The sequence below is a fragment of the Sinocyclocheilus rhinocerous genome, unplaced genomic scaffold (genome assembly GCF_001515625.1).
Source record: "Sinocyclocheilus rhinocerous isolate Xijiao unplaced genomic scaffold, SAMN03320098_v1.1 scaffold4513, whole genome shotgun sequence".
Lineage (NCBI taxonomy): Eukaryota > Metazoa > Chordata > Actinopteri > Cypriniformes > Cyprinidae > Sinocyclocheilus > Sinocyclocheilus rhinocerous.
Window position 1 is genome coordinate 1 of NW_015632753.1, and position 14,540 is coordinate 14,540.

Genomic DNA, 14,540 nt, shown 5'->3' on the forward strand with positions numbered 1-14,540 from the left:
TATTTAATGTATTGTGCCCAAAATGTAATGACCTTTTTTTTTCTTCTATTTTTTAAAGATATATGAAAACATTTTAACATGGCTGCTACTTGCACATTCAGTTGATCAGCAGTTTCTAGCCATGCAGCTTTTCTCTCGGGTGTTATGACCGCTGTACCTTTTATGGTTATTAGTAAAACATTAAAACATTATTACAATCTAAAATTGCTCATTAAAGCATTTAAAACACTAAATTAAAAGTTAAAACCACTGAATTAAAAATGAAAGTAAATAATAGAAATCGGACTACATTTTAACTGATAAGAGGAACACACATTTAACTCATTTGAGATAGTAGGGCTGTATTAGCCAGCTTACATTTGATTTACAGTTACTGCTATCATAAAAATACACTTATATGTAGGATTAAAATTCTACGTGTCACATTTAATGTCGCACAACAAATATTTTATTCAGAATTATTGCGCTATTATTCTATTGCGTTCCATCTGTTTAGCGCGCAGCAGCGCTCGTTAGCTCCGTAAGCCACTCCTGACAGCAAAATGGATATATTTGCATGACTTTTTAACATTTACAGATGAAGAATATACCTGTGATATGTCAGTTATACACTGAGGACAACACAATGTCTCAAATGCGTTAAACAGCACAAATATATTTGCTGTTTGCCATGTGCGCATCAAATTATGTTGACTCATTGAACCTGGATCGAATTAGTGAGATTGCGTGAACTTAAATTGTCGTTTATGAAACCGCTTTAGTGCCGATTGATTTGTTAGGTTCTATCAAGTCAGGTTTTGGACTTTAATCCCCGCTTTGCTTAGCGTCTTTTGTGAAACAGGCCTCTGCTGTTAAAAACTAAATGCTGCAAGAACAACAAACAACTTTTACAAACCAGCTGCAAATAAAATCATTAAAGTATAATCTAATAAATGTAATCTATAGATCATTCAGTACCTGAACGAATGCATATGAAGTCTGTTTTTCTTTGTTTTTTTTGATAATCAGCTCATTTACGGCTATTAACTCTCACTCTGACTGATTCTCTTAGCAGTGCGCTGACTGCTGAACTAGGGAGCTGATTTGATTTGAGATTTTTTTTCTGTTCATTCACATTATTATAGAGATGGCGTTTATTAAAGAGGAGAGTGAAGACGTGAAGATTGAAGAAGTATTCAGAGTGAAACAAGAAGATACTGAGGAACACACAGGTTGGTTTTCAATTTGGTCATTTGGTTCATATTAAAATGTCAGTCTCTACAGAAATAAATGGTATTTTTGAAGAATGTCATGAGTTTCCTAATTTAAGTGCTTTTTGTTTGACATTAAGTCTTCATGTTGAGATCACATGACCAGATAAATACTATTTAATTTGTTTAGCATTCAAGAATGGACCCTACTAATCCGATCGTAATAGGACTAGAAGCACAATCAGAATAAAAAAACGTCACATGTAAACACGTCAATCGGATTGAATCCGGCCAGATCCGACTAAAATTTCGATCGGATTGTAAGGGGTGGTTTATTCCTTTTGTAATCCGAGCGAGAGGACATGTAAACACTGGAAAGTACTGCGCATGCGCAGTGACGTAGAAGTAGCGTAATGACGTATGACGCGAGGAACGAGCTGTTCTTCCTGGTGAATAAAGTGTCATAAATGAGTTTCCAGTCATTATAAAACTCCCCTTTCACTCAGCGTCTGTGAAGTGGAGCAGGACAACGTCCCACCATTCCTTGTTTCAACCCGATCACTTTATTTAGCGTTCATGTAAACACTACGTTCGCATTTGTCAATCAATGAATTCATTCCGATGGAAGCAAAAAGTGTCCATGTAAACGCACCTAGTGACTAGTTCATCCAGCAGATCGCTGGTTAATGTTTTTTTGTTTTCACCATAGTTTGCGACAGTCAGAAAAGTGATGAGTCATCTGTCAGTTTTTACCTACACTCGTGTGAGTTTCGTACGAGTTAGTTAAAACTACAAAACGACATTGTGACTGAGTGATGTATTAGTGAAGTTATCTTCTGCACACAAAGAAGAAAAGCCCTGCATGAACACAGCGTAATGAAGCAAGTGTTTTTTCCTGATGGATCTAATATCTATAAGATGAATTTCTGATTGCGAGGTTGCAAACGTTTGTTCTTTTTCTATGCACGTTTCTTAAAAATGCACTCAACACGAACACGCAAGTTTGCATCCGGGATAGTTTAAAAGAATTCGGGTCTTCGAGTCCATTTGGAAAAAGCACATTTATTTTAAAGTGCCTGAGACCTGAGGCTGCTAATACCGAACCCGACCCTTGTCCGAGGCACTCGTAGAAGTTTTGGACCCGAACCCGCTCGGGTTGGACCTCGGGTTTTCGGATCTGATTTTTTTTAACCATCCGTTTACACGTTTTTTCAATTGTGACCCATATCAAATTCATCTGTTTACACTTGCCATAGCTCCACTTTTCCTGCGTTGTTGTCATTTCTACTACCTCCCAGGGTTGCTAGGATTTCACAACAAAACCCGCTCAATTTCTACTCAACTAGCCCAGTCGTGTTTCGAGGGGGGTCCCCTGGGAAAAAAAAATCACGTTCCGGGGGGGGTAAAATGCAAATTTTTTGGCACGGTTCCCCAGTACAATTTGCATTCCAGGGCCTAAATATCTCGTTATAGGGGTCGCTTCAACCTGCGGACATGAAAAACAACCTGTGGCAACAGTGTTAATGTTCACTGTAAAATTACTGTAAAAATTTGTAAATTGTCATTGGTCATTTTATATTTTCTCTTTTAATTTTCTTTTGTTAAATACTGAAATCTCTTAAAGTAACAATTACAATAAGTTTATTACCGATTAAGAGAAAATATCTATATAACTAGAGTAAAAGTTTAAACTGAAAAACATATTGTTGATATGTTGATTCATATTAGCTATGTTTCCATCACACTATTTTAATGCGCATTTTGAAGTATCGCATGAGAAACGAGTGATGGAAACGGCAAATTTCGAATAAAAATCCCTTAATTCGCAAAAAAGTTTTTACGCTCTCTTGAGGTGGTTTTTGACTTGTGCGAAAAAGGGTTGATGCGATTATTGGGAAATGGAAATGCATTTTGCGAATAAATTCCTCCAAGCGAATAAAAAAAAGACATGTGACTTTGCGCTATGGGACGGCAGGGTGTCCGCGGGTCCTTAAAAAGTCTTAAAATGTCTTAAATTCGGATTCGATGGGTCTTAAATATTTTTGGTCTCATTACCGCTGAAATATCTTAAGTCTGACGGACCTAATGACTGTTTACAATCATTGGACAGACCGAAGATGTTTTCTTCCCCGCGGTAAATTACTGTGTCATCAGAGAGAATTGCAGTAAGTTAGCAGAATACAGAATACAAGCTCGCGCTGAAGCTCACTCTGTTTGTCTCGAGACTTCAGAACAAATGAGCGTGACAGCACACATAAACTCAGAAGAATAATTTATTATATATGAAAATTACTATATTCTCCTACTTTTCTTAGTGATTTATAGTGCCAGTTTATCCGGAAGTAACGATTTTGTTCTCTTTGACTTGTTGGATGGATGCTTGTTCGCAAATGTTTTAATGCGATATTCCAGTTTTGCGCATAAGTTAAATTCGTAACTTTGGATGGAAACCCGGCTATTGACATATAAGGGCATTTTACAGTTAACTTTGTTATTTTCAAATCAGTGGGTGTAGGAGAGTTTACTAGTTTTATTTAGTTGAGAGACTATCCTATTCGAACCCGAGTGCCCACCCTAAGTGTTCAGGTAAGCCACCCTGAGAGGGAAGAGGGTGCTAGTACTAGGGTTGCCCTCAACTAAAGATTTTTCTGGTTGACTAGTAGTCGTTCATTTGAAGAATTAGTCGACTAATCGCATGTTTATAATGGTTAATAAACCATTTAAATCATAATAATGAGCCTTTATTGCCTACATTGCCTAATAAGCACTCAAGCACACGCATAAAGCTTGCTACAGCGCACCGGCAGAAGTAATGATTATGAATGTGTCCGAGAAAAACAGTAAGGAGGCTGCATTAACATTTTAATAATTCATTGATAAACTAGTGCTTTCTTTGTTTTCGGCTTAAGAGATGAAGTCGGCAACACTGACTCGTCATCTCCGCAGTAGTGGATGCTCCTGTATGCATGTTTCATACGGATTACTTAATCTGAGAATATTTATCTTCTATTTGAATTGGTTCATTTGAGAGTGACCTTTCACTCTCTATAGATGTTTTTTTATGTCTGGCAAACATAGGCAAGGCAAACATACATAGAGTTTTGGAGTTTCGCGGTCAAGTTCACAGAGACCGAGACAGCAGAAAGCGCACCATTTTCATTATTTTACAAAAGCGCAATATTTTATTGTTATTGTGAGTGCACACAAATAAAGTAGGGTCTTTACAGATTTGAAAGATGTATTACTCTTATCTGTATGACTAAAAATTACGGAGTATTTTAAGATCAAGTGACCGCACCAGCGCCTCCATCTGTCCTGCAGTGAGCGCTACTGAGCTTGGATTTTGCTGTGCTGGAAAATAAACCAGCTCTCCTTTGGTCAAGCTCTGTTTCGCAAAGCATTTGATAACTACCAGGTTGAAAGTTTGAAAGCAAAGAGTTTCTGAGATTACAGAAAACACTTTTTTTTAAAGTAGATTTTGATGCCTTCTCTTGGTTTTGTTGTCTGTTTCTTTGTGTCATTAAACTGGTTTTGTATTTGTGTTTTTTCACTTTAGACCTGATTGAGGAGAGTCAAGAGCTGAAGGATATGGAAGAGAAAGAGCAGAATGAGAACGATCGTGATTTCAAAATTGGAGAAAAAGCCACACTGACTAAAAAGTGTTCCTCTCAAAAAAGTGTCCAGAAGATTGAATCGAAGAGCTTTTTTACCTGCCATCAGTGTGGAAAGAGTTTCAATCGAAAAGGAAGCCTTAAGGTCCACATGAGAATTCACAATAGAGACATCGCTTTCACCTGCAAACAGTGTGGAAAGTGTTGCACTACCAATGAAAGCCTTAAAATTCACATGAGATATCACACTGGAGAGAAGCCTTATAACTGCCAGCAGTGTGGAAAGAGTTTCGCTCAAAAAGGAAACCTTGCAGTCCACATGAGAAGTCACTCTGGAGAAAAGCCTTATACTTGCTCTCAGTGTGGACAGGGTTTTGCACATAAAGGCAACCTTAATTCCCACATGAGAACTCACAGTGAAGAGAGCTTGTTCCCCTGCCAACAGTGTGGAAAGAATTTCATTCACAAACATATCCTGGCAGTCCACATGAGGATTCACACTGGAGAGAGACATTTTATCTGTAAACAGTGTGGAAAGTCTTTCACTCAAAAAGGAAACCTTAAAATTCACATGAGAAGTCACTCTGGAGAAAAGCCTTATACTTGCTCTCAGTGTGGACAGGGTTTTGCACATAAAGGCAACCTTAATTCCCACATGAGAACTCACAGTGAAGACAGCTTGTTCACCTGCAAACAGTGTGGAAAGAATTTCCCTCAAAAGCAAAACCTGGCAATCCACATGAGGATTCACACTGGAGAGAGACATTTTATCTGTAAACAGTGTGGAAAGAGTTTCACTCAAAAAGGAAACCTTAAAATTCACATGAGAATTCACTCTGGAGAGAAGCCTTACACTTGCACTCAGTGCAGAAAGAGTTTTACTCATAAAAACACCTTTAATTACCACATGAGAAGTCACACGGGAGAGAAGCTGTTCACATGTGATCAGTGTGGAAAGAACTTTGTGACGGAACTAACCCGTAGATGCCACATGACCATTCACACCGGAGAGAAACAGTTCATATGTGTTCAGTGTGGAAAAAGTTTCGCACACAAAGTAGGCCTAAATTACCACATGAGAATTCACTCAGGAGAGAACTGTTTTATATGTCAGCTATGTGGAAAGAGTTTTTGTCATAAATATAGCCTAAAAACTCACATGAGAGTTCACACTGGAGAGAATTCCTTCACCTGTAAATCTGAGTGAACGTTCACTGCTGCGGAGTGTGGGCCAAATCTGATTGTCCACCTTCATACCCACTTCTTTTATTTCTTCTTAATCATCTTTTACTTTTTAGATATTGATAACTTGGGTTCAAAATATTAGTTAAACTTCTGTCATGCTGCGAAATGCCACAGTGTAATTGAATGATAATATAAATAATGATCAAACAAATAAAATGACAAACTGAATGAAATAAAGAATATTACACTGCATTTTATCTTACAAAGTTCTAATTATGATTCTGTTTATGAAATGCCAGTGAATTTACTATTGATTTCTCATCTTACAAAATTCTAATTCTAATTCTATGTTTATGAAATGCCAGTAAATTTACTATAAATTTCACATTCTACAAAGTTCTAATTATAATTCTACGTTTATGAAATGCCAGTGAATTTACTATAGATTTCACATTCTACAAAGTTCTAATTATAATTCTGTTTATGAAATGCCAGTGAATTTACTATAGATTTCACATTCTACAAAGTTCTAATTATAATTCTGTTTATGAAATGCCAGTGAATTTACTATAGATTTCACATTCTACAAAGTTCTAATTATAATTCTGTTTATGAAATGCCAGTGAATTTACTATAGATTTCACATTCTACAAAGTTCTAATTATAATTCTATGTTTATGAAATGCCAGTGAACTTTAAGTTATGTGCTATAGCGAGAGAGAGGGAGCTCTGTGCGTTCATGACAGCGAGCTGAAACACGGGCAATGACAGAATTTACTATAGGCTAGATTTCTATAAATTTCTCATTATAATGCTGTTTATGGCAGGTTTGTGCTATATTTTCATCTACATTATGAAGTGATTCCTGAAATCGCCTGTGCGTTTCCGAAGCCATATAAAGTATGAAAACAATTTTAATTGAAATATGCCTACTGTTGAACAAATATGATTGCATTATTATAACATAACATCATTAAAAAAGAAACATCTAAAAGTAATATGACCATCTCAAATAACTGTCAATATCGGGCATAGCATTTTAGCATAAAACTCAACACTGGTAATATGCAGCACATTCAGCATGTTAATAAATGTTAATATCCCAACGCATCCTATATTAGATTAATCAGATATGCATGTAGCTAACCCAGACATCACTACTTGACTTCGAAGCCATGCTTCTCTTTCTTCTCACGTCTATACTCTGGACTGAATGTAGGGTGTCGTCCAAAGTGCTGCTATAACCAATCAGAAAAAAAAATTTTTTTTCCATGATCATCGTTTTCATGATCGATCGTCGCTGTCACGGCCGAGTACTCGAGTACTCGATCGCTGTTGCACATCCCTAGTTAGCGCTACTCTGACGATTTTATCAGTAAGATAGTTTAGCAACTTAAAAGCTACATGACATTTCTCCAAGCAAGGTAACAACACCGCTGTTTGTGAAGAAAATTAACGCAAAGTTTCACTGTTAACAGAAACGCTGCTGCCAAACACTGTTGAGAGACGCACCGACTCAGATACGTAATTCACACGCTTAATCTCTCTCTCCCTAATAACTTAGTTATTAACTGCATTAGTCTGCTATCAACGGCTCAAGCCTTCGTTACTAGGTCTAAAATGACAATTTGGAATTAGTAACGGATGTGTTGGATGAGATGCGTAAGAAATTAATCCTACTCACAATAGCATTTTAAGTACAAAAACTGGATAAATGCCTTGAAATATAAAATCTGATCGATGTCTTGAGGTGTAGTAACCGTAGTATAAGCAGAATAATTGACTACGGGCCGTTGAATTATTAGAAAATAATGCACACCCGAGGTGTAACTATCCTCTGGTCACCTCCTCGGGTGTGCATTATTTTTCTAATAATTCAATGGCAATAATTGAGTCAATTATTCCTTAAATATTGTCTGGACCTCCACTGGGGACTTTAATGGTATAGAGACATCACTCCATTCCATATATTGGTAACTTGGAATCAAAATATTAGTTAAACTTCTGTCATGCTGTGAAATGCAAACACTGTGGAACTGAATGATAATATAAATAATGGTCATATAAATAAAATGACAAGCTGAATGAAATAAAGAACATTACACTGCATTTTCTGATTCATCTTTACCAGTACCATTCTCTCACTAATGTTTTTAAATCATTGCTTAAACATTAGTACTGTTAATGCTCATCTGATGACATCTGGAAGCTGCTTTCAGCTGTGGTTATCTGACCACTGATCCTAGGTGTTCCTACCTTAATAAATAGTCAAGTCGATTTCATTTACATAATGCACACTCTTAAGTAAGTACATTTTATTTATAAAGCATATTTAAACATAGCAAAGCTATCCAAAGTGCTGAACAAAGGAAAATAAGTTAAATAAAGACAAAGTAAAACCAAATAAAACAAAAGTTTAGAGTTCAAAAAACATATTTAAGATACGTTTTCAACTTTGATTTAAAAATATTTATAGAGGGTGCTAGGTGAATGTCCAGAGGTAGGTGGTTCCACAGACGGGGAGCAGCAACAGTAAAAGCTCTATCTCCCTTCGCTTTTAAACGGGAACAAGGGACAGATAAAAGAGCCCTTTCAGAAGATCTTAAAAGTCTGGTAGATGACAGAGGAGTAAGTCGGTCTTTAAGATAGGATGGAGCTTGATAATTAAGAGTTTTAAAAACAATATTTTAAACTGAATTCTAAAATGGACCTGGAGCCAATGAAGTGAAGCTAAAATTGTGGCGACAGTCATATTTCATTGCCTGGTCAAGAGACTTGCAGCTGCATTTTGTACCATCTGGAGGCGTGCAAGAGATGACTGAGGAAGACTTAAATACAAAGAATTACAATAATCTAAACGTGAGATGATAAAAGCCATAAAGCCTTGAAAAGACAAAAATTAAGTTTAAGTTTGGAAATAATCCACAGTTGATAAAAACTATTCTTAACAACAGAATTAATTTGTTTGGATAAACAAAATTCTGGGTCCAGGATAACACCAAGATTCCTAACCTGGGAGGAAACTGAGGGGAACTGGTGAGACCACTCCTCAATTTTGGGGGACCAAAAACTATTTCTGATTTGTCCTTAAGTTGGAGAAAGTTATTTGATAACCATTTCTTAATGTCCCAGAGACATTCCAACAATGATTGAATGGAATTGCCAGCTTTCAACGGGAGGTACAGCTGTGTATCGTCAGCATATAAATGAAATTAAACACTGTGCTTCCTAATAATATCCCCCAGTGGACGCATATAAATTAAAAAGCAGATGGGCCCAGAATAGAGCCCTGAGGTACTCCACTAATATTAGGAGCAGAAAATAAATAGAACCTAACTCTACAAAAAAAAAAGACTTGTCTTTAAGATATGAGCTGAACCTTCGCAATGCAGTACACCTGATACTGATTAAATGCGCCAAATAAGAACATTATGATCTGTGCCCCTTGGAGTATGGTCCCATGTATGGGATTTAAAATGTTCAGTGATGTCACAACTACCAGATTCAAAATTTCATTGAATTTGTGCCAACACAGAGAGGCGAGCTGGATAAATGGCTGTCATTCATATTGGCACAGCTAGCTACTCAACACAGTGTTTACAGGCACTTGATGTGCTTATTTTACGTCACGTACACTATCACAGAAGCACCAAGACAAAAGTTTAGAGGGCATGTAATCACAATATACAGTAGTCAACATTAGAAGTGGATCAAAACTTTTCATCAAAGTTGTTCTAAAACCAAAATGCGTTCATGTCTTAGGACAACTTTAAACTTTTTTGATCCAAAATGTTCAGTGATGTCACAACTACCAGATTCAAAATTTCAAATCATCCTCTTGTGCCAACACAGAGAGGCGAGCTGGATAAATGGCTGTCATTCATATTGGCACAGCTAGCTACTCAACACAGTGTTTACAGGCACTTGATGTGCTTATTTTACGTCACGTACACTATCACAGAAGCACCAAGACAAAAGTTTAGAGGGCATGTAATCACAATATACAGTAGTCAACATTAGAAGTGGATCAAAACTTTTCATCAAAGTTGTTCTAAAACCAAAATGCGTTCATGTCTTAGGACAACTTTAAACTTTTTTGATCCACTTCAAATGTTGACTACTGTATAAATGACACATGGTCTATATTACTATAGTGTATAAACAAACATGGCTTCCTACTTGACAGTTCAATGACATCACTATGCATTATGAGAGAGTTCGCAGGGATGCTTTTTTTGCGGGAAGATTTGGCGGGGTTTGAGCTGGCCACATTATCTCAGAGTGAAAATGGAAAGAAAACTTGCTTGTGATGATATTTTGGACCTTCTTTTTGACTCAAACACTGAATCCGGCAGCAGCAATGATAGACACCTGTCAGAATGACGAGGACGCTCACCTCCCAGAAAACTGTTCAAATGCGTCAACGATCCCTGCCAGTGAGGGCGCAGTTGTGGAAGACTTCCAACCTGGACGCCCAATCCAATCTCTCCACTAGACCTTGATTTTGACAACACTACCAAAAGTGTTCAAGAGTAGTCTGACAAATCCTTCTGAGGCAGAATGTTTCAGATTATTTATGAGTGAGCAACTTGTGGAGCAAGTGGTGCTAGAGAGCAACAGGTATACTCATCCATCAAAGAAGAAGAGGTTTGGGATCAAGCTCTTCATGCTGTGCGAGGTTCTGACTGGGTACGTCATCAATGTGATAGTGAACACTGGCTCCAGCACAGACATCACACACACTCCAGGACTTGTCTGGCTCAGTAGTGCAGACACTGCTGGAGCCAAATCTGGGGAGAGGGCATACACAGTATGTGGACAACTGGTACACCAGTCCTTCTCTTTTCCATCGCCTGCTGAGAGCCAAAACTGGGGCTTGTGGCACCGTGAGGGCCAACAGAAAGGGCATGACACGCTTCCGAGACAAGATGCCCAGTGGGGAGGCAGACTTTAAAAGTTGCAAAGAAATGCTGGCAGTGAAGAGCCATGACAAACGCGATGTCCACATGCTGACAACGGTCCACTCAGCAGAGATGTCACCCTCTGGAAAGATGGACCACACCACTGGAGATGAAAAAATGAAACCCCAATGCATGCTGGACTACAAGAAGAAAATGGGTGCTGTGGATATGGTGTAATTGTGCACAAGCTGCAACACCTTTATGATTATTTGGCATGAAAAGAAAACATCATGACATGTTTATTATGATTTGAACAGATGTGAGATGTTCTAAACTTACCAGTAAAAAGGTTAATCAATACTTGAATACTTGAATATCTGTTAACCAGATAACAGAATTTCATTAAAGAGACATGTTGAAAATGATGAAAGAAAAACGGACTAGCCAGCGAATTGAAAGAGAGATCTGAGAGCTATGGCGTGAAATATGAACGAATGGCTATCACTTTATCAGCAAATAAATAAATCTAGCAAATTTTAGCCGAGGGCTCCCCATAAAATTGGCAACTCAGATTAATTACTCAATTTATCGTGGAGAATAAAATTCTAGGTCTATTACAGTGTTTAGTAATTAGAACAGAAATAGTTTTTTTCTAGCTGACATTGCAGCACTCTAAAAACAAACTCTTTAAAGATCTCAAAGGACACAGTAAAACGATCATGCTTTCATCTCCTCTCCGCATTATGACAAGTCTGTCTGATTTTCCCTTTGGTTGTTTCAGCTTAAAAGGTGCAATGGAATGTAAAATATTAGAGCAAACTGTATAAAAGAGAGAAATGAAATGAGAATGTAGCATTCAAGATATGTTTCAACAGCATTAGTTAGATAACTTTCACTAAACTGAGATGTATTAAGTAAGTTTATGAAACGAGAATAAAAGCCTACAGGCTTCTTCACAATGGCAATAATGGCATACAATCATACGCTGGAACAATAGAAGTTAAAAATTCAGAAAAATCACTTGTAAAAGCATTGTCGAAGTTAGGTGGCCTATAGATGAGAACACAGAACAGCGTGGCAGAGGCAGACTAATACCACACACTGTACCTCAAACGACAAGAAAGTCCAAACAGAAATTGTCTGTATTTTAAACGGTTTTTGACTGCTTATTTTTTCTAGGCTTGATTGTGTTTATGGGGTGCAGTCTAACATGTTAATGCTTTGTTTTTGAAACTTTTTCACATAATTTACCTTTATTCTACACCACTCTGTCCCTTCTCCTTTGAACGCTCTGAGGATTTATTGGTTTTATGAAGCCCCTCCCTCAGAAATACACAATGGGCTCAGATTGGTTCGCTGGCCCAGTGTGTTGTGATTCGCTAAACTGCCTAGTGCAGTCCAGAAACGTCCCGCCCCTCACTTCAGAATGTGCTCCGGTTGTATTGTAAACAATGGCATTGTCAATATTGCTTATCAATTTGAGCCCGATTGAGACCCAGAGAATATTAGTGAAAAGGGAATGCATCTTTCATACACTAGTGGATTCAAGTGCACTTCAAGTGGTAACTAAATACATTTTTTTAATACACAGTACCGTATTGGCCCGAATATAAGACGACCCTGATTATAAAACGACCCCCCCTTTTTCCAGATGTACCTTTTGGAAAAAGGCTTTTTAAAAACCAAATCTTGTTTTTTCTCAGTAAAACACATTTTGTTTTCAATTATTTTCATATTGCATATTTTTCCTATTTTAATTTTTGTTTTGAAAGTATGGTAAAAACTGGTAAAATGTACCAACTTTTTGATATACCATAAAAATAAAAAAAACCGGGTAGCCCATCTGAATTATCCATCTAATAGTAGCCTACCAAAATCTATGTATTTCCAAGAAAAAAACGTCGTCTTATATTCGGGACAATACGGTATGTTAAAAGCACATCTTAGTTCATTTTCATGGCGTCTCAAAATAGCACATTTGAGTACACTTAGATGTTCTTACAGTTTTTTTATTATCATTTTGGCACCAATTTCAGAACCTTGATATCATTTTTCAAAACACTAGACACAAAACTCAAAACAGTCATTATTTGTAACACAGGCTGTCCAATGTTCAAAACTTTGCATGTCGCGTTCATATCTTTAAAAAAGCCTTGCATTTGCAGAAGCATTGGTTCAAAAAAACTAATTTATTATGAAATTACATTACTTTAGATCACCCACACACAAGATACCATAGTTTCACTGTGTAGTGGTTAGTGCAATCATTAAATATACTAGTACAAAACACGTGATGCAGCTTTCATTATGGTTCTACGCATTCATACGTCATTGTAATAGACTAGAGAGAAAAGTACAGACACTGGAATCATTGTCCAGCATATTACCAACTATAGGGGGAATCAGCAACCAACTGCTACCAGTGACAACACCCTGGTGGAGGAGCTGAACCACTTCTTCGCACGCTTTGAAACAACTGGGGAGGACACCACTGGAGGCTACAGACCCCCTGCTGTACATACAGACACATGAGGTGAGACGAGTCTTCAGCTCGGTGAATGCGAGGAAACTGGAATCATTGAACAAAATCTGAAAATTATTGATGAAATAATGAACTCGCAACAGGTTTTTGAAAAACTTTAGATGAGAAAAAACTACAGTAAAATGTCACCTGGAGTGCTCCTCACTGCACTTCTATGTTTTTATCAACCCTGTCTTGTGGATTTGGCCACAGGTTCTCATCCACATCATAATGGATGTTTTCATTCGCTAAACAGCTTGGAAAAAATCTTCTGGCATGACAAATCCAGGCCTGACATTGGTCTCCTCCTGTGATGTCATTGCATGCATCATCTATAGCCTGGAGAAGAGTGACTTGTTTGTAAGGGGGCCTATTGTGAACCTTCCACCTCCATGTGGAGAAAAATTCTTCAGTCTGGTTACAGTAAGGAAAAGGGAGTATAGGGGTAAATACAAGCTGATACACTGTAGATGGGCCTGAAAACATGATTGCACTCAGTGCTGTTGCTAGGAATTCTGGGCCCATTGCACTGGTTTTGCTATGGGGTCCCCTCAAAATCACATTCAGTGGGGGGTGGTCAGGCCCCCCAGCGAACATCGTTCTGGGCCCCTCTCAACCGCTGGGCTCTCAACCTCTCCTCCATGTCATGGCCCAGTTAAAGCCTGCCTCATCCAAAAATATGAATGGTTTTCATCAGCTTCCAGCTCTATCACCCTCTAATAAGACATTTACTGTAGGAAAAATAAATACTGATAACAATGATATAGAATTTTGATATTTTGAAGAACGTAATGCAGCATTTAGATCAGGAGACCGAGAACAGTACAGCACGGCCAGACACAACCTTAAAAAGGGCATCAAGAGGGCTAAAGCTGCCTATAAGACAAGGATTGAGGAACATTTTTACAACAGAGACCCAGTGCGTATGTGGCAAGGCATCCAGCATATTACCAACTATAGGGGGAATCAGCAACCAACTGCTACCAGTGACAACACCCTGGTGGAGGAGCTGAACCACTTCTTCGCACGCTTTGAAACAACTGGGGAGGACACCACTGGAGGCTACAGACCCCCTGCTGTACATACAGACACATGAGGTGAGACGAGTCTTCAGCTCGGTGAATGCGAGGAA

The 14,540-nt window shown here is 37.9% G+C and overlaps 1 protein-coding gene across 1 annotated transcript; it reads left to right on the top strand.

The window, feature by feature from the left end:
- The first annotated feature begins 1,117 nt into the window (after nt 1–1,117).
- Nucleotides 1,118–6,226, top strand: LOC107743058 (gastrula zinc finger protein XlCGF57.1-like). Its single transcript, XM_016556161.1, has 2 exons — nt 1,118–1,211; nt 4,747–6,226. Exons 1-2 carry the CDS (start codon nt 1,127–1,129, stop codon nt 6,006–6,008), a joined length of 1,347 nt encoding a protein of 448 aa, XP_016411647.1. The 5' UTR covers nt 1,118–1,126; the 3' UTR covers nt 6,009–6,226.
- The last annotated feature ends 8,314 nt before the right edge of the window (nt 6,227–14,540 follow it).

Excerpts from the sequence above, each read along its gene's own strand:
- LOC107743058 (XM_016556161.1), top strand. The coding sequence starts at position 1,127 with ATGGCGTTTATTAAAGAGGAGAGTGAAGACGTGAAGATTGAAGAAGTA. Across the intron at positions 1,212-4,746 it reads AGATACTGAGGAACACACAG|ACCTGATTGAGGAGAGTCAA; the intron begins GTTGGTTTTCAA and ends TTTTCACTTTAG.